Here is a 20,636-nt window from a genome sequence, read left to right on the forward strand (position 1 = left end):
GGACTGTATTCATATTAATACATTGTACATTTTTGGCATCCAATTTTTATGTTTTTAACTCTATTACCCATATTCCACCATTCTCCTTATGAAGTCATTCTTAACTTAAATTAAAGGATCCAGTTTTGTTATATGAACATTACTTAATGCAGAGGTAAATATGATTTTTTTAAAAGAAGTAAATAAATTGAAATGCATGCTGCAGCTGAGAGTTAAGGAGGGTTAAGAAGAGTTCTTCAGTTTTGAATAAATAAACAGTAAGCGATCTAACCTCAAACACTTAATTATAGGCTTTTCATTGGAGCTCTATTATTGTACTCTATAGGATTTTACCCACATCCTTAACCTTTCCTCATGTTAACATTTTCTTTTATTTTTTTTTCTTCCTGACTCTCTCTCTCTCTCTCTCTCTCTCTCTCTCTCTCTCTCTCTCTCTCTCTCTCTCTCTCTCTCTGTCACTTTCAGGTCCAAGCGTTTCTTGTCGTTCGTCGACAGCTGTCTAGTCAAGAACCATCTGCACCGACCCGCGACCGACGCCCTGCTGAGACACGCCTTCATCAGAGACCTGGCTAATGAAAGACAAGTGCGCATCATGCTCAAAGATCACCTTGACAGAACCAGGAAGAAGAGAGAGAAAGGTGAGGAAGTATACCAGTACTGGATGTGTGGAGAAATGAGATACACGGACAGTAGATGTCTGAATGCATAGAAGATTAAATGTAGTCTGCTCTTGTAGGTGCTGTTTTCAAGCTGGGATAAGAATTCTTCTTCATCTCTGAAATTCCATGACTTCATTTATTCTAATTTCACAGCAGCTGCAGAATAGAAATGATATCTAACTTGCTGTAGTTGAACTGTCCCTTGCTGAATTTACAGTATTTTTTTAAATGATACACTTAATATGATGATTAACAGAAGACTGAGAGCCCTGAGACTTTCTCCATGAAATAGAGTCCTGACTCCAACACATTCAAACACAAAACGTATAACCGAACCCCAAAGAGAGCACGGCCTGCCTCTGTGAAGCACTGAAGAAAGAAAAGCTCTCCTGATTCAACACATTTTATTTTATTTCTTCCAGACTGAGTCATCAACACATTTTATGACTTGTAGACTGAATCATCATCTCTGCCCGAACGATCCTTTAAATCATCTCATTGTTTGAGAGGTGATTCCCAGACAAGGACAATTTGATCAGTTATTTTTGGTAGCTAACGGAATTTCGACAAGTTAAACAAACAGACCTTTTTCGCAGGAATTTCTATTTTAACATCGTGAATCACACATTCACTGCATTATTTGGGTTTTAGCCCGAATGCGGTGGAAGTTAAAACCACCGAAACAGTCGAAGAGACGGTTCGCCAGCTGCAGTCGAGGCCCAGCAGCTGTTTAGCTCAGACTGTCAAAATCGCTGCAGTTTAGCTAATTTATAGCATTCTGTTTGTGGGAATGTTTCATTAGGTCTCTCTAGTGTTTTGTTGTTTTACATATACTACACTTGCTGCTGCATCTTTATTCATTTTGCTAGTAAACCCAATCTGTCTGCCATTACTGTTATGTACAGAAACCAAACAGAATGTCGAATGTAATCAATTGATGTGCTGTTGTCAACATAATTGAATCATTGAGGGAAAAACAGTGTGACAGCAGTTTAAAAATGCCCACTGGCTATGTTACAATGAATTAAAGTCAAAGTTGATATCAGCATTGAATGCTTGGATTGACACCCATTCCTACTTTCAGGCAAGGAAGCTCAAGTATAGTTTTCAATACATATTTTTCATCCCTATGTTAACATCTGTGAAAAAGTTACCACCAGATTTTTTTTTTTTTTTAATTGGCTCAAATGGACGGCCAGACAAGATGAACAAGGGAGCAAAACAGAAGGGAACGCTGGGTCGAGCCAAAAGGCTGCACATGGCTGACCTTTCCTTTCCTTTTTTCTACAGCACTCAGTTGGGACCCAACAGACAGACATAGAAATGGAGAAGCGGGAAGAAGAGAGGGAGAGAGAGAGCGAGAGAGAGGAAGGGATGTTGAGACAAAGAAGACAAATTAGGAATATAGAAAGGGAGGGGAAGAAAAGCTTCCAGTATGAGAATATTTTACCCTGGTCTTGTTCTTGAGATTCATTGGTACTTAGATAGATTGCATGTGCTCAATATGTTCAGTCAAACAGTGAGCGAAAGAGTTCAGGAGGAGGGGGAAGAGAAGACAAAGATATTTATGCTTTTTCTCCCTTTTTTTTTGTTCTCCCAGGTTGATATTCTAGCAGATGTCTTGTTCATTAGGTTTATGTATTTTCAATTGGGACAGGGCAGAGGGGAAAAGACAGAAAGAAAGAAAGAAAGAGACAGTGATAAGAGAGAGAGAGAAAGAGAGACAGAAAGAGAGCAGAGAGCGAGTGAGAGAAGCAGAGAGGGGAAGGAAGGAGGAAACAGAATGGCCATCTGGTTCTAATCTTCTGTTAGCTTATAAAAACACACTAATGACTGGTAGACTTTCTGCACGCTGTACGTGTTATGTGTGTGTGAGTGTGCATGCAGCGTATTGTGTAAGATGTGTGTGTGTGTGTGTGTGTGTGTGTGTGTGTGTGTGTGTGTGTGTGTGCCCATCCACTGCAACAGAATCCTGGTAGAGTCGGGGAAAAAAAAAAAGTCAAAGCGACAGACAGAAAAAAAAAATCAATGCGGAAATGATGCAAAAAAAAAAAAAAAAAAAGGATGTGTCATTTTCAGCATGCCCAAGAGTGCAGTTGAGACAAAGATTGTCAATGTTTTTTGGGGAAGAAAAAAAAAAAATGGCACCCATCTCGGTCATGAGAAGCCCGGGCAGCGACGCTCTTCTCTCCCGCAGCTTTGGCTCAGAAAGAGATGCTACGAGCCCAAAACGTTCAAAGATGACATCACGGCAAACAGAGGAGAGATTTCCTTTTGTCCATTGCACAAACAGAACGTCTCTTTTCCTTTCCTCTGCTTTAAACAAACAAACACCTGTATTGTGTTACCTTTCAGGATATTAATAGCGACATACAGTACGTCACCTAAAGTTCTCCTGAGATACTTTCAAACCATATGTTGGCCAAATGTTGTTATGCTTAAACTGGCTGGCCTGTGGATAGCCTGTGCTGGAGTAGCAAAGTCAAAGTTGTAAGCATGGGGTCATGTGACGCCCCTGAGACACAATAATACACATGTGTTACTGTTACTGTATATGTCCCGTGGAAGGGTGAGAAGTTTTCTCAGCTTGTGCACCAGGTCAGGATTAAGATGATTCAGCATTGGGGTCGTGAAGACACAGTGGAACAACTCTGTCCCACATGTCCTCCACTAAACAAGACTCTCATTTACTCTTTTGTTGCCCCAAGTTTGCCCGCGCTTCACTTTCGTGTGGCTTTTTTTTTTTTTTTCTGATAATGACAAAATTGCTTCTGGCGGTAGACGACTCAGGAGTGAGACGGCGGGCGCAAGGGGGGAATTTTTAATGAAACGGTGGCTTGTGGGAAAAGCCAGATGACACAGAGCGGTACTGTACAGAGGAGGAGGAGGGAGGAGGAGGGAGGAGGAGGGAGGAGAATGCCCACACTAGTGCCTTCCCATCAAAAGCATTCGCTCCAGACACCACCCATTCCCATGCCTCAATTCTAACCAACGCTGGAGGCAGAATTTTACAACAGATAAACTGCCAGGTTCAAAAGACAGACATGCAGCTGAAGACACTGGAGTGAAGTGGGACACATTCCACAAATGCTCTAACATCTGGTGTGTTAAGGTGTTGGCTGACTGTATGTCTAGATATTTAGATCCACTCTAATTCAATTATGTGTGTCCAAACATCTCATCATTTTCATTAACTATCCCTGTGAGGAGATATAGAGTTTTTTGGTTTTATAATTCATGCTTTATCTCATAATATGTAATAATAAGCAGTAATAATAACCCAACACATGTATTCCTCTTTGTCTGTCTCAGAGGGTCCAGAGTACGAGTATAGCGGCAGTGAAGAAGAAGAAGATGAGGTGGCAGAAGAGGAAGGAGAACCCAGGTAAAAGCTCATTCACACCAGGAGTGTTTAATGAAATGATCCATAAAAAAAAATACATCAGAACCACAGTTGCTGCTGCAGATTTCAGCGTTTGGAAAGAAACATTAATTAAATAAAATGGAAAGACATTCAGCAACATGTAAACATGCAATCATCTGGTATCATCACTATTTATATTAGTTTTGCCAATTGGCATTTAAAAAAAAATTCAAAGCCAATTTCCCCTGTATTTAAAGTGCTCATCATCCTGCTAATGAGTCACTACAGGGCATGTGTGAGTCTGAGCGTGCATGCACAGATGCACTGGCCGCTCTGTTGGCGTCCCCAGTCACCAAACAGCAGATGGCACTACGAACCGAACGCTTTCCCCTCGGATGAGCTTAAGAGCGGGCGTATGTGTGTAACCGTGCCCGTGATCGCCTCTGTGGCGAATTAACAGCAATGTAGTTTTTGTTCGCTGATCCTCAAGTGTACTTCTGTACTTAACGGGCTTTGTAGATTATGATTCACACTGTTGCTCTGTTTCTCTCTTTCTGTCTCCGTCTTTCTCTTCCAGCTCCATAGTGAATGTACCTGGAGAGTGGACGTTAAGACGGGAGTTTCTTCGTTTACAGACACAGGATCGTGAAGGGGGCAGAGAGGGAGGCCACGCAGGAGGTGGAGGTCAACAAAGACAACAGGTACATCTTGAGTTTACGTTCAGCCTTGTACACAGTCATAGCCACATGCCACTTCCCGATTTATAATGATATTGTGTAGATATATCAAAATTACAGCACATGGAATTTATTTAATTTTTGTGGAATCAATATATCTGTGTTATTTTGTATTATGGTTATTGCTGTAAACTAATGAAAGCTTCAGTAAATGTACCTTTTTAGGCCAACACGCTCCTGGTTTTATAATAACCAAGCTGCAGCCTGTAGTTGCCTGTTCAAAAATCAACAATTACTGTCCTGTTCATCCCAAATCTTAATTTTAGCCGTGGAAAAATGAACATGTGAAAAGCAGAGCGGGACATTGCTAATCCTATTTCACAGCTAGAAATGAATTTTCACTCTTGTCAGAGTTGCTGCCTCATATCAGGGTAGAGGAGCAGAGTTAACCCAAATTATTTAAACCTTAAATCAAAGACTTGTCAAAGTATGACAAGTCAGCTGTGTGACTTAATATTAATGGTAATAATAATAATAATAACTTTATTTGTCTAGCACTTTTTATACAAGAAATACAGCTCAAAGTGTTTTACAACCAAATAAATTACATGTATCAAGTGCTTCACATAAAAAGAACATAAAAACATGTAATATAAGATGGAATAGTGCTAATACTAAAATAGTTTAAATAGTACAATGGAATGTATAAAATCATGTGTAATATAATATTTTAGAAGAAGTGCAGTAGTGCATCAGTGTGAATATGTTTGTAATTTAAATGGATGTCTAGGCGTTACAGCAGCACAGGCAGCAGTTGGCAGAGCAGGAACGATACAAGCAGCAGTTACTGGCTGACAGACAGAAGAGGATCCAACAACAACACGAGCAACGGCAAAAGTTGGAGGATGTAAGTGCCATTTCTCATCTTTCCCTCTGTGTTCACTGTGAGGCCTGTCAGTATGTAAGAGCACAGATGACGTCAATAGCTTTTGGGTTGAGGGGAAACTTTCTGTTGCTCTTAAGAAGCACCTCAGTGTCACTTTTCACCCTGCTGAGTCACATCCGAACTGTCTTCCACACTAACTGCTCTGACAACACCGAAAAACCACAGTAACTTTTATATGAACTTTACGTGACTCTGCGATAGCCTCGGTGTGTATGTTGTTTTGTTTTTTGGGGTTTTTTTTTCTAATATTGTTGATGCCTTATGTTTCCAGCAACAGCGGCGACAGCTGACAGACTGCGCCTTTCAGTGGGCGGAGCTCCAGGAGATCTTGCTCGGGGAGGAGTCTGATCTCCATGACAACAGAATCCAGCTGGATGACAGGAACCGGAGGGGCGACAGGAGACAGGTGATGATGAACTCTTGCTTTTGAATCAGTAGTTTCAAGATCCTGCAGTGTAATGACTCAGTAGTAAAGTAATCGCTACCTTTTTCTCAATACAGGCAAGCGTGTCTCACTCTAACCTGGGTTTTTTTTTTTTTTTGTACTGTATGTCAAATAAAGAGAAGTTGAGAAATTCACTTCTACTTTTAGCCACACAGAGAACTGATGATTCTTGTTGGTTTGTCAGTTAGTATTTGTTCCAATATTGTGGTGTAGAGTGCAATTTGGGGACAACTATTGAATGTATTGTCATCAAATTGAATTCAGTGAGCTCATTTTAGTCAGCCGCAGACAGTCTGTTTTTATAGTCACATCAACAGGTTTAAATTTATAGTTGTTAACCACATTAGTTCCTGACAAGATATCTCATTTAATTTGTGGTCAAAAGTTGCCATGATGTCAGGAGATGCACTTTATTTTAGATATATTTAAACTTGCATTAATTGTAATTTGTCCACTTCTGGGAAGCACAACATGCTGTCTGTTTACACATCTAGCAAAACATGGAACATATTTATTTGTATTTCTGGCCACCTGACACATGCAGCTCCTGAAGTCACTCTTCTTTCAGCTCTGTTTTGGTCTCCAGCAGCAGTTGAGGGAAATATCTGGCTCTACAGATGGTAAATGCTGTATATATTCACCAGCTATTAACTTTGTCTGCTGTTTGGTGACCAAGGTAGCGTGCAATAGGTTTATCAGAACTTCTTTTGCCAATGAGACAAGTGATGGTGAATTAAAACTGTAAACGTGGTAATAACTCACAGCACACATAGTTGTAGATCTTGATTAGAGCAGCTTATATTTAAAGCTGATACAAGAATTAAGTTTTTCAGGTTAATTTATATAAACAGTTCAATTATTAGTGATGGGAAGCCTGTTTGAATGTGTTAAAATTTGACCTTTGTAACAGAACTCCCTCGACCAGTCAGACATTTGCAAATGAATAAAATCTCTCAACTTTTTAGATTGGAAGTTACATAATGTCTGTATTTATCAAAAACCCCAAGTTACCCATCAGAAGGAATACCTTGTGGCAGCTGAGTGTGTGCAATGCACAGCCTGTGTGTGTGTGTGAGTGTGTGTGTGTCAGGCTCAATCCATATTTTATGCTACAGTGAGTTAACACATGAATGTCCCCCCAGAACGTCTGAAAGCTCAAGGTGTGTGTAATGCATGCTGCGTTAATGTAGCAGTTCAACCTGTCAGTCTTTGTGACCCGGGTGATTGTAACATTCGCTCCTCAATGCAGCGAGCTAAAAGAGAGACGATCTGTACATTTTATAATTACAGTGTGGAAAACCTGGTGTTTCCCTTCAGACATATTTCCATTAACATTAATCCATCCCATCATCACACAATCATTTTTTTGTGAAATTTGTCCTTTTAGAAGAAGGTCTTTCACTTCCATAAGGTTGCCAATAAATTAGTAAAAAAACTTAATTCATAATATCATACAAATCTATAGGAAATAAAAACATCATCATTTCTATGAGGTAGTGTTTTAGAGCACCTGTGTGGACATGACATCATTTCCAGTATAAACACAGACCTAGCAAGGACCAGTAGTCATCATGGGGACCAAAGCCTGGTCCTAATGAGGCAAAACATTATTTCTGAGGTCCTGGTTAAGGTTAAGGTTAAAGTGTGGATAGGTTGAGGTTGGGGTTAGGGTTAGGTGTGTGTGTATGTGTGTGCATGCACGTCTCCCTATCTTCTGGAGAACCATTTTCATTTGAAAACCAGTATTGTGAGGACATTTCAGCCAGTGTTCACAACTTCAAGGGGCTAATTGAGGGTTAAAACTTGTTTTTTAAGGTTAATGGGTTTAGGTTCAGTTTAGGATAAAGGTTGGGTTTAGGCATCTAGATGTGATGGTTAAAGTTAGGGTAAGGGGCTAGGGAAGGTTTCATGTCAACTAGTGTCCTTAGAAGGATATAAAGACAAACGTGTGTGTGTGTGTGTGTGTGTGTGTGTGTGTGTGTGTGTGTGTGTGTGTGTGTGTGTGTGTGTGTGTGTGTGTGTGTGTGTGTGTGTGTGTGCCTGTACTTTATTGCAAAGTATGCTGATGCAGGTTGAAGTGTCTCTGCTAATTCCAGTCACTTTAAACACAGACACATCGCTCTTTTTACTATTTCAGAGATTCATTTTTAAGTCATTACTTTTAACACATGCTTAATGAATCTATCACACACACCAGTGAGTTTCAGTAGGTGTATATTAACACCATAGCACAAGCTAGTGACTGTGATTTTGTCACTGTATATCACAGCTATTAATATCTGTCTATTATATTATAGGTTCACTCTGTGTGCTCGTGTGTGGTGCACAGAGCTATCTATCTGTATTGGATCCTGATTACGTAGATAGACTCTAAGTAGTTAATTTCGGCATCCTTAATGGATCTATCTGCTGCTTCATTACATTTTAATGCATGTGCATTTAATTATGTGACAGGCTCAGGGAGTGTGTGATGTTTTGTCTTGTATTTTGCCACATGAAGAACTTCTCTGCATGCAGCAATTTCAATCACTTCACACGCTGATTGATTGGCCAAGAATCACACACGTGTTTCAGTGGTGTGGTGGTGGTTTAAAGGTTACAGAAGTGACTGTAGGTTTTGAATGCGCTCCTACACAGTGAAAGTGAATAATTAGGGGTGTAATTACACAACTCCACTCCCTTAACCGCTTTGTTGTTATTTGAAAAAGTTGGTAGATTGACTTTCCCTTTTAACATACTGGCAACCTAGCTACCATGCCTCCTTCCCAGTGCATGCTGGGAAAGACTGTGTCCCCGAGCAGCGGGTATAGAAAAGAGATGGATGGAAGTGTAACTTGCAGTCTCACACTAACTGCTTGATTGGTTTCCGTTGTTTATTATTTTTTTATTTAACAGGATATCACTACCAAACATTTACTGATCATACTTTAAAGGAACACACATCCATAATACCAAAAACAGGGCTGCCTAGGACACCAAAGATGCTAAAATATTAGAGAATTTGGAAGGTTTGATGACATGAAAAGCTGATATTTTTCAGAATAAATATCTTAATTCAATCTCTGTTAAAATCACATACCTGGCCACATAGAAATGTAATTGAACAATATATAAAATGTCCCAGGTGGGAATTATTGTTAATGGTTACATTTAGTCAGCATGCTCAGCATAACTCCTTCCTGGATAAAACAGAGTTACCATTTGAAGGGACCACAATAAATACTGAACTCTAGCCATTTTCACTCTAATTAAAGATGATTTCATTATAGATTTCTATTCTTCTTTCCCAAGCAGCCGTTTCCGCAGTAACTGTAATGCGATTAAACAGGGATAACTCGTGCCTTTCATCCGGAGAAATACATAAGTATTTATAATGATAAATAGTATTATTGTATCACTCCCTATCACATGAGACTTGCTTGTATGCAGTTGTGTTTGAAGATTGTTATGAATAAAAAATAAGCAAGAGTTAAATATGCATTTTTACACACACTTCTGACAACATACAGTTGTTGCTGTTTGTATAACATTTACATGACATTCACATAAATAAGAAATAAGGGGATTTTTTTGTACATTTTTGCAGTTACAAGTGAGATCATTGTGGATGCTATAATAATCTACATATATTTGGGTTTTTTGACATGTCCGATGACTAGTGCTTCTTTGTTGTATGCTAACTAGTAGTTTGTAGAACAGCTAAAACCCTGAATAATTTACTGTAGGTGGTACAGTATCACCAGTCACCAACACTTTTGTCATTATTAGGTGAACGCTCACCTCGGCTTACAGCTCAAAGAACACTTACATTAATGATCAAACGTACAAACTTCATCATGGAGGCTTTGTGATCCAGTTAAGCTTCAGTTTAAACTTTAGCTCTGTTTCAGTGTGTAACTTAGCCCACCAAAGCCCAATAAACACAAATCAAAGGCACTGGTCCACCGCAAATAGTTCAATATCACAGATTCAATTAAACATTGTAAATGGGGTTATTGTTTTTTTTAAAAGAAAGAAAGAAAGAAAGTTTGAACTATTTGGACATAGAAGGATTTTTCCAGGAGAAATTAAAAGAGAGGTCGCCATGAAATATTTAGAGACGAGGGCGTCGGCTAAAAGCTCCATGCCATCTTGCAGACTCTGAATATTTTAGTTCCCACCTCTCAGAATTCAGACCTTAGTGCACCCTAATTAAAGAAAGCCACTGTGTGTGTGTGTGTGTGTGTGTGTGTGTGTGTGTGTGTGTGTGTGTGTGTGTGTGTGTGTGTGTGTGTGTGTGTGTGTGTGTGTGTGTGTCTCAAGCAGGAGCAGCCTGGCAGACAGCTGAGTGCCGATGTGTCAGTAAGGCCTCTGGACTCTCCAGCAGAGCAGGTAACCAACAATTTTTTTTTTTCTTCTCTTCACGCCATATTTTCGTAGTTGCTTGTCACTCATTTCTCCATCTTTCACGCCCGTGAGGTTTTATTTGGAAGGATTCCGAACGGCGGTTTAAGTCAGGTACGACAGAAAGCGTTAAGTGTGTTCGTGCGTGTAACCTTTCAAGAGAACTTCTGTCTTTTTATTTCTTGCTTCCTCTTCTTCGTAATTTCAATCTGCCCTTTAAGGCTTTGTTCTATCTCTTGATTTCCTGCTTTATCTATTACCACTGACCTGACAAAGAACAGTGTATATTGCATAGCGTTCCAACAACACGCTATATTTAAAAAAAAGATGTGACCTCTGAAGTAGTGACGATCCCACCTGCAGGAGATGAGAAGATTATTTCATAAAGCTGGAAAAAAAAGAGAATATGCTTTGATGCAATGACTGATATCCAATAGCAGTTGTGCATGAGAGACAGAAGGAGAGAGAGAGAGGAAAGAAGGAGCAAAGGAAGGAGGGAGTTTACTAGTCTTGTCTATGTTTTTGACCCCCAGGAATAGAAAGAGTGAGTCCAGGAGATGCAAAGAGTGAAAAGGTAAAAGAAAAAGAAAAGGAGAGTGGATAGATGCAGTCTGTGATGTATGATATAAAGTCTATGTGTCATTATTATAGACAAAGACACAGTAGTTCAGGCACAGTGTGGATGTTTTAGACCTCTGGCAGGACAGAGGGACTTCATCATTTTGATGTTGTGGATCAAGGAGAGAGATTTATCTTTTTTGGACCTCCTGTTAGGACTGAGAGAGACAGCAGTGACATACACTGTACTGAACCGGGAGTGTCACATCCCCACAAGCTTTTAATCCAATGTTTATCACAGCACGCCTTCACTTTTTGTTTTAAAGCTTTCCCCCCGTTCATCCCTCTCTCCTTCTGTCTCTACCGATCGCAGCGTCCCCCCCCCCCCCCCCGTCGTTCACAGCATGTACTCTCTTTCTTTTGTGGCAACACTCTCTCCCTCTCTCTCTCTCTCTCTCTCTCTCTATCTCTCTCTTTCTCTCTCATCTTGTCTCCCAGTTTTTCTTCCAAAATGTTACTATCTCATCTCAGCAGGGGGTTTCAGACATCTAAATTCAGCTAACATGGCTCTTTTCTGCTTTCCACTGTCACTTCTCTGTTTCTCAAATACTTTCTCTTTTTCCTCTTAACTACTCTCTTCTCTTCTCTCTTCTCTTCTGTCTAACTTCCCCTCAATGTTGTTATGATCATGAGTTGTTCTTGATTATAACTCCAGAGCCTGTAGATATTTGTATAATTAAAGAAATTGAATCTCATTAACTCTGTAAAAGCGGCGTGGCGAGATGTATTTTTGGAACTGAAGTGATTTTTAAGGGCCCATGGCTCTATGGCGGCCATGCACAGATGGATAGATTTGATGTAATTCTCACTATCGCAGATACATTTTAATTAACATTTATTTTAGCGTTACACTTTTGTTTTGCTGTAGAATATATTTTTCTGAAGATTTTTTCTTTCAGTTGGCAAGACACAATAAAATGTTATTACTCATCAGCATCATTAGCAGAAACACTATTCTTCATTCACTTTTTAGTTTTAACCCTTCTGTTGTCTTCCTGTCGACTGTGCAACTTCTGTCTTCGTGGGTCAAAATTGACCCGGTCTTGTTTAAATATAAAGCATAAGGTATAAATTATCATCCAATGCTGTGTTAGAACTTTTAGCCAACTTCATACCAACTTATTACCACAGGTTTTACACATATTGTCTAGGAAATTATGGTCAATAGGTCTCATTTTAATGAAATTATACCTCATTTTTGAATTAACACTGGTTGTCCTCCTGGGTCATAATTGACACAAAGACAATAGGAAGGTTAAACAATAACATAGATCCATTTCTATGTATGAAAATTGTGTCTAGTGCATCTTAAATATCGGTGTTTGTCAGGTAAGATGAAGATTAAGTCATTTAATCTTGGATTTATTTGAGAATGACTTAATTTTCCCATTTTTCAGCATATTTGACTGTTTCTCACATTCTCAGTAACAGTGTAAGGTACCAAATAGAGCAACCAGGCATTCTTTCTCACGTCACCAGTCTTAAGGGATAATTTGGGTGGCACATCACAGTCGGTTGCCATGGACCGTTTTGAAACAGCAACATGAAAATAGGCCTTGTTTTCAGGGACTGAGAAAGCTGACGTGTTACCTTGACTATAGCGCTGTTGTTAGTTGAACACGGTTTGGAAGGTATGCTGAATATTTCTGTGTCTCCTCCTCACATTCTCAAGAAAATACCATTACATCTCTGGTAGTTCCCATACAGAGCGGCACAAATCTTATCTCATTCTGCTGGCATGTGGCCGCCATGTTCATGACCCTAAAAGTAGAAGTATGTTAGTATAGCTGGAGTGTATGAACAGCAGCGTATATCAGTGGAGATGCCTGCATACATACAGCCTTCACATAGTTTGTTCTCTGCTGCTCCTCTCTGTAAATACATTTCACTACATTCATATAATATGTTTAGTTTGTTCTTGTATTACCAGCTTCAGGGCAAATCTAACCAAAACACTACTTGTAACTTAGTAGTACTTAGTTGTTTAAACACAGCTGGAGCTTTGTCTTACTGCTGATATATACAACACTTAAAACAACTGTATGCCAGTTGTACACAGCTGTAACATCTATGAGAAATCAAATTTTCCATTTTTTTGCATCCAACCGCCAGCAAATATACAATATCTATAAATCCATTTGCAGAAGTAGATGTTACAACAACCGTAACCCTCAGAAAATCCCCTCGTGTGAGATCTATAAATGACGCTCGCCGCTCTATATTTGTGCTTGTTTTTATTGCATTTCCTTTGGAGAAAGCTTTGCTTGCAAATCAGATTCTCCAGCCAGACAGCCAGTTCCAGTCGTTGTCCCGCGTCCAAAGCCTCATCGCCAGCGCCAGCACCAGCCCGATTGCTGTTTTATGACTGTTTTCATATGTCGGTCTGTGCTTTATACCAGAGATGTAAATCAAATCAGCTTCTTACCTGTGTGCTTTGTTCTTTTTCTTTTTTTTTTTGTGTGTCACAATAAGCTAGATGACCCAGTGTTTGCTTTATACAGTTTACAGGCAACAGCAATGGCTTGTTTATTGTCGATATCTCCAAAGTCTGGGAGTGACTGTTTTGTTGACAGCATGAACAACTTTGACTTTATCACTTGATTTTAATTGAGCACTTGCCACTAGGTTAGTGCAGGTATGAAAAGTTAAGATATCGAAACTCTCCTTCCTTAAGTCTGCATATTCACCACAGAACAATCAAACTAGCAACTCTTACTGTTACTTTCTCTACTACATCTTGACTCACTAAAAGCTACAATGCCTTAATAATTTATCCCTTTCTGATTTTTCACATTTTGAAAAGTAAAAACAGCAAATGTTTAGTATTGTATCATAACAAATGACTAAAATAAGTGCTTATAAAAAAACATTTGACTTGAATTCATTAGATTTTATCCCTGGGAGTTGTAAGAGGCTTTATTTTTTTGCATGCCCTTACCCTACACAAAAATTGGTTAGTAATATACTGTAATATGCAACTTATTTGCTTTATTGAACAAAACTAGACTGCCCAGTTCAACAATAGTAGTTACAATATTGTTATTAACAATGTCCTCTCAGGAATGGGCAGATTTATTAGGAGCAGTTTCTTATTTTGCTTGTGTGACTTCAAAATTCTGCCTCATACAGTCGCTTCCAGGCTCTGTCAGTTTCTATGTGTGCTTTTCATGTTTGCTACATAGAGAGCCGTGGCTCCAAACCAGCTGCTTCAGCACAAGGCCCAGCATTCGCAGCCTCAGCTGCAGCCGCAAGCCAAGCCCCAGCCTCTGGCCCAGCATCAGCAGCCCTCAGCGGGCAGGAGATCCCACCGCACCCTGCCCAAGGACCAAACCCAGCTCCTGTCACTGCAGCACGACCATAGACACAGGGAGAGAGAGAGGGAGCGAGAGAGGCAGAGGCAGAGAGAAAAGCCTGTGGCAGCAGTCCAGAAGCTAACGGCTAATACTGGGAGCACAGCTGCTGTTGCTGCTGCTGCTGCCGCCGCAGCCGCCGCTGCCGCTTCCTCGCCCAGTCGCCCCTCAAACAGCCAGCGCTCAGTGGTAAAATCCTGCCTTCCTCAGCCATCTAGCCACCTGTTATCACTTCTACACCCCACATCTGTCAGTCTGTGTCTTTCCCGAGTCCCCATTCCTCCACACTTTCCTTGAGTTTGTTTGTTTTTCAAGTTTTTTCTCAGCTTTTCTTTTGTTTTCATCTCCCTCCTCCTCATCCCTTTTCATTACTTAGTTTGTCTGCTCATCCTTATCTCATGTTGATAGACCCTAACCCCTAAAGGTCACAATGGTATAAAGTTATAAAGTAGAAAATAGGAAATGATTAAGTTAGGTTGTCAGTGGTGTGTCACTAAAGGAGGAAATGATGGCAGAGCATTCTATTTTAAACATGAAGGTGTGAAGATTTTTGTCTTTGTGGGTAAAAGAAAAAAATGTTGTACATACATATTGTCATATTTGCGTGCAGTGACAACATGTGTTTCATACCTTCTGTTCTTAGAAAAGCTAAAACCGGGTTCAGACTACAGGAGTCTTGGGCTAATCTATCCTCGATTAAGCCCTACCAACAATCTGAGGAGAAATTTGGTCAGTTTCAATGTTTGGCCCAGATTATCTGATAATGTGAGAGGTTTACAGAACCAATGTTAAACCTGCAGAACTACTCACAGACTCAGGGTTAGCAGATCCACCACGATGAGTACTACTTCCCGAGCACGACCACAATAGCCAATGAGAGAGAGCTAACAATGTTGCCAAGCAATGGGGAACATACTAGCCCTTGAGGCTAATGTTAGTTTGCATACTGATGCCGACAGATATGTGGAAACCTGTGTTGACCGCGTGTCCCCATCCATTTTTTTCATCCACACTAACTTGTCTTTCTGTTTTTGCTTTGTTTTTTTCTATCTGCTTCACCATCAGATCAGGTGAGATCACATGAGGTGGTGCATTGTTTCCTCTGGTAGTGTGTGATGCACCATTATTCGCAACTCTTTTAGTGTGTGTATGTTTGAGATTAGAAAGAAGAACATCTGTGAAGTTCTCTTTTTCTGCGTGATGCAAGCTAATTTTCAAATTTTGTGAGGACTTTATATCTCCTGTAGTCTGAGCCCGGTTTAAACCACACAAGGTTTTTCAACAGGAAATTGACAGTCAGTCAAAAAGCCAGCTATGGTTTTCAAAAAGTATTTTTTCTTTTCTTTTTTCAGGACTACACTGCTAAATTCAACATGACAGATATGGTGACACCTTATGGTCACTTGTATTTAATAATAATAAATAAATAATAATAACTTTATTCATAGAGCACATTTCATACAAGAAATGCAGCTCAAAGTGCTTCACATTAAAAGAAACAAAGAAAAAGAAACATTAATGTAATCCAAATGGAAAATAAAAATAGCAACTATTTTGAAATAGCAAAAATGTGAATGAATAAATAAATGAATACATAGGATAAAATCAAGTAAAATAATTTTTTTTTCCATCTTTCATATACTGGAACTTATTGTTTAAGCTGCTTCCACATTATCAGCATCAAAATGAGAACTGTGTGAGCGTCAGTTTTTTATTAATAGAGTGTTAATGCCTAACTCAGCAGCTTGTCTGGCACTGGGAACTTCTCAGAAATGAGCTGCAAAGTTTCAGTTAGGATGAAACTGACTGATCAGTGGCTGCTCAGTCACTGCCTGACTTGACTTTTGAGTGAGAACCACCTGATTAAACAGAGGACTCAGTCGATCTTTATATGGACACATACACACACACACACATAAATCAGTCAGTCTTGCATGTGTTTTATATTTTAGATGGATTTCCAGGAATCAAACTTAACCAGGCTGCTTTTGGCCGCTGGTCTGCCCACCCAGATGCACTCGAGGCTGGGCTCTGGGAGCAGCTCTAGTCCTTGTACCCCAGCCATGCAGAGAGCTCACTTCAACCAGGTACACACATTAATATCACACACTCATGCCAACTATTTTTACTTTAAGCAGTGCTCACAATCTCAGTCTATGATATACTGTTCTATGCCCAGCTTTCTGTTAACTGTGGTCACTCTGTCCTATGGGTTACATCTGTATATTTCCTGCGGTTGAAATCAGTTTGCTGATGTTGCTAGGGTGCATTTACAGTCACTAATGACCACGGGTAAACGTTTTTGTTTTGTTTTCCCAGAATGCCAATCTGCGCTCTAGTCGAGATGCCCCTCACAGCAGCTCTATGTCAGATATGGTCATCTCCCCTTTGTCCCCCTATCCTCCCCTGTCCCCAACTGATGATGTTTTTTGGGACCATGTCGAGACTCCACCTAAGGTAGGTAACGACAACTGGTCCTTTTTGCTCCTGAATGATACTTTAAGTTACAGGTGAGCATTTTCGGGGGGCATGAATAAGGTGTAAGTTGAATTTATGTTATTTTTGTGTTTGTTTTTGCTTTCCTGTAAATGTGTTTGGCTGTCATCGAAAAGGGGAAGTTGTTGTTATTGTCATGCCAGGCGCAGAATGTAGCCTGCATTACTTGAGGTTGGCAGTAATGTGTTTGTGTGTGCTAAGCTTCCTGTGCTCTGGTCATATTCTAGCTGAGGAAGCGGTGCCCGCAGCACGAGGTTGGCATACAGAGTGTGTGTGTGAGTGTGTGTGCTGAGGAGGAAGGAGAGAGGCTGTGTTTTACCCCAAGGCTTGTTATGAAGTGCCTCCAGCTTCTCTGTGATAAACACACCTTCCTTATTCAAAACTCCCCCAATGTTCCACCGAGTGACACAGAGGATCATTTCTGCCGGCGGCCATCAAACTTTACTATTCCTACTGTCTCTGTTGCAGCACCCTGTGCTCTGCCCTTTTCACAAAGAACTGTTTAACGGTCAATAATGGCCTCTTATAATTATTATTATCCTTCTGCACAATGAATAATAATAAGATTCTTTTGCACTTTGCACATCATGTAATAATAATAATCATTTTCTCAATTGATCTCATTATCATATATATATATATGTATACAGAATAAATAAATGCATATTTTTGCAATGATCCCACATATATAAATCTGTATTAAACTTACTTACTTAAAATTGATCAAATATACATAAAATGATACCTATATAATATATATATATATAAATACAAAAATATATCTGCACACCTTGGACAACATATACAGTGATACCGATATATCTGTGTTAGGCCAATATTGGCTGATAATAATTTATAATAAAAACCTTTTTCTATTTTACTACTTAACTATAATTTTTTATTCTACTTTTGTGTGCTGGACAGTGATGTTGTAACACTTAAATTTCCCTCTGGATTAATAAACTATTCTCATTAAAACACATCATTCACTTTCTCACTCAGCGGCCTCTCTGTCTAAAACCACTGCTCCCCTGCTAGGTGTTTTCCAAACAGAATATGCTGTTGGGTGTATTTACTAACAGCACACCATATGGAGATGATAGAACAACTAATAAGTACTACGCAGAGAGGCGGGAAGCCCAATAAAGCTGTCTGCTTGCTATGTTATGTTGTTGAATTAACAGGAGGCCATATGGAGTCGGTAGAGCAGTTAATAACTCACCTCTCTCTCCTGTGATTGCACTGTGGTGACTGGAGCTGCTTTAAAAGACTGGAGTGGCTTTGAAACTGTTAACTTTAGGGGACCCACAGCACTATATAGTGGGACAGTAATGTGTTGTAGCAAAGCCATGCTTTTTAATATTTTTTTTTACAATTGTCTAAATTCAAATAATTAACCTACTGAATAGTTTTAAGGACAAGCTTTGAGAGCAATTCAAATCCTTCCCATGCAGACTGAAGGTTTTTGCAGTGCTCTGATTGTAAAAACTTTGCTGCAAGCATCATATGTGCCACAATAGAGACAAAACAACAGACACCAAACCGTCTGCATGTGTGTTCAGGGCAGCCAGATGCAGGATGTGGGCAACTTGTCAAAAGGGTGATAGGTATTCCCACAGCTCGCTTCCTGCACTGCCGGGTGTGTCTTCCTCTGAATAACTAGGTCATGTGACCCAGGAGATGGCAGGTCAAAAAGGTCACCAGCTGGTTGGCAAGTCAAAGAGTTTGAGAAGAAAAAAAATATTAGAAATCCAGTTTACAACACTTCTATTTTTTTTTTATCTGGCATTCATTTCACAATGCCATTCTTGTCACATCATGAATGAATGAAACATTTTTTAAAAGATTGAGAAATATCCCAGATTCAGAGAATATTTCCACACCATATGTAGATTTGGACCTGGCTTTGAGGAGTTTAAAGGAGTAACACTAAAATGTTGAGAAATGCCAAAGCCAAATGGTCTCATTAGATTCTCAGTTATAAATATCTCCCTCTGTGCTATTAAACATTTTATTGCACTCTGTTCCTCACCCTTGTGGAAGTGTTATATAGAAAGCTTTAAAAACTGTTGAAACCTTCTGATAATTAGCTGAAAACCTGCCTGGCAAGACATGAGGTCATTATAAAGAGCCCCTTCACAATTATGACAATTCAAACAAGAAGTGAGGACCACCAGGAGACCACCATCTTTGTATGTGTCTACTCTATCCATGTGTTTTCTATCCAGTCTGTTAAATTGTTGGTGCTTCTTTCTTCTGTCCAGGTCCCAGAACGCACTACGTCCAAGTTCTACTGTAGAGAGCAGATGATGGGCCACAAGAGGGCTGCTTCAAGGTAGAATACTGCTGTACTAATTGTAACTAAATTCACAGAGGCATGTATTTTCTGAAATCTGGCCCATTTTTGTCAACAAAGGTAGCGACTAGCAGGTGAACACACATAGTAGCATTTAGCTGCTATTGAATCAATGTTGTGTTTAGTCAGTTGTTCTGTTAATCCCAAGTGGTTAGAATTTTAGTTATTCTTAATGCCATTGTTTCTAGCTAGTCATTGCCTTTGCATAGCACTAGATGAAAACATGTTTTGTGTTACTTGGAAGTACCCATAAGATAATTAGCTACAAACATTAGCTAAGCTGGTAGCCTACAAGAGAAATAGGAAATGCTTAATTCCTTTTGTCTGTATATCAATTTGGAAACAAGCAAAGCCCAAATAAGATTAGTTTTATAAGACTAGTGTGTAGGATTTAGTGGCATCTAGTGGTGAGGTTGCAGATTGCAATCAAATGAATACACTGCCCCTCGCACCTTCCAGTTACAGCAAAACTTGTGAAAACCATAAAAGGCCTCTCTAGCATCAGTGTCTGGTTTGTCCTTTCTGGGCTACCATAGAAACATGGCGATGCAACATGGTAGCCTCTGTAGAAGAGGACCCACTCCCTATGTACATATAAAGCTCATTCTAAGGTAACAAAAATACAATCATTCTTATTTTCAGATGATTACACACTAATTAATACACATGTATTAATAATTTATTTAATTTCTGTTAAGTTCGCACAGCTAGATGCCACTTAATCCTACACACTGCACCTTTAAGTAGAAGGAACTGTAACCCTGCCATAAGCAGGGTAGTCAGGCAGTTCAGTTAACTGATAAAGAGAACTTTATTATGAGGTTTTATACCAGGATACATTTCAGCACACTGGCATATATCATTAGAGAACAATTGGTCATGGTAAAATCAGATTAGTTTAGATCAGATGATTACTTTCCATGAGATGAAACTAATGGTGAGGAAATTGGGTCATTGCAGTGGCAGCGTGAAGGATATGACCAAGATTAGAACATATAGAGGTGTATAATATTGATAACAATTGGGCTCCTGTTTTTCACTCTACATCTGTCACTTTGTGTGTGTGTGTATCTCTCTCTCCATCTAGTGGCTGCCCGGTGTCTGTAGCAGATAAAAGTGGAAGGTCTATGTCTCATGGACTGTCCCCTATTAACAGTAACCACTCAGGTCAGTTCTTCACACAGCTCAGGCATATTCTGTTAATTGGTTGTGTAATTTCCCTCTGATTTCAACCGATATGACTGTTGTCTGCTACAGTTTTGTCTTTTCAGTCATCTGTTTCTCTTCTGAGCCCACACAGCCCAGACCCATATAGTTCTAAAGCCACTACACATGCTCAAAG

At 39.6% G+C, this 20,636-nt stretch overlaps 1 protein-coding gene across 5 annotated transcripts in view; it reads left to right on the forward strand.

Annotated features, from left to right (window-relative positions):
* Nucleotides 1-20,636, forward strand: part of si:zfos-2326c3.2 (misshapen-like kinase 1) — a 60,132-nt gene that overhangs the window by 24,647 nt on the left and 14,849 nt on the right. The window contains exons 10-20 of one of the 5 annotated variants that reach the window (XM_053323997.1): nucleotides 466-638; nucleotides 3,972-4,044; nucleotides 4,601-4,724; nucleotides 5,491-5,607; nucleotides 5,918-6,052; nucleotides 10,394-10,462; nucleotides 14,275-14,631; nucleotides 16,395-16,529; nucleotides 16,762-16,899; nucleotides 19,203-19,273; nucleotides 20,382-20,461. In XM_053323997.1, the coding sequence (XP_053179972.1) occupies nucleotides 466-638; nucleotides 3,972-4,044; nucleotides 4,601-4,724; nucleotides 5,491-5,607; nucleotides 5,918-6,052; nucleotides 10,394-10,462; nucleotides 14,275-14,631; nucleotides 16,395-16,529; nucleotides 16,762-16,899; nucleotides 19,203-19,273; nucleotides 20,382-20,461 (1,472 nt within the window). The remainder of the gene's footprint in view (nucleotides 1-465; nucleotides 639-3,971; nucleotides 4,045-4,600; nucleotides 4,725-5,490; nucleotides 5,608-5,917; nucleotides 6,053-10,393; nucleotides 10,463-14,274; nucleotides 14,632-16,394; nucleotides 16,530-16,761; nucleotides 16,900-19,202; nucleotides 19,274-20,381; nucleotides 20,462-20,636) is intronic. The other 4 variants (XM_053323998.1, XM_053323999.1, XM_053324000.1 and 1 more) reach the window with 4 other exon arrangements.

The sequence above is a fragment of the Scomber japonicus genome, chromosome 8, assembly GCF_027409825.1.
Source record: "Scomber japonicus isolate fScoJap1 chromosome 8, fScoJap1.pri, whole genome shotgun sequence".
Classification (NCBI taxonomy): domain Eukaryota; kingdom Metazoa; phylum Chordata; class Actinopteri; order Scombriformes; family Scombridae; genus Scomber; species Scomber japonicus.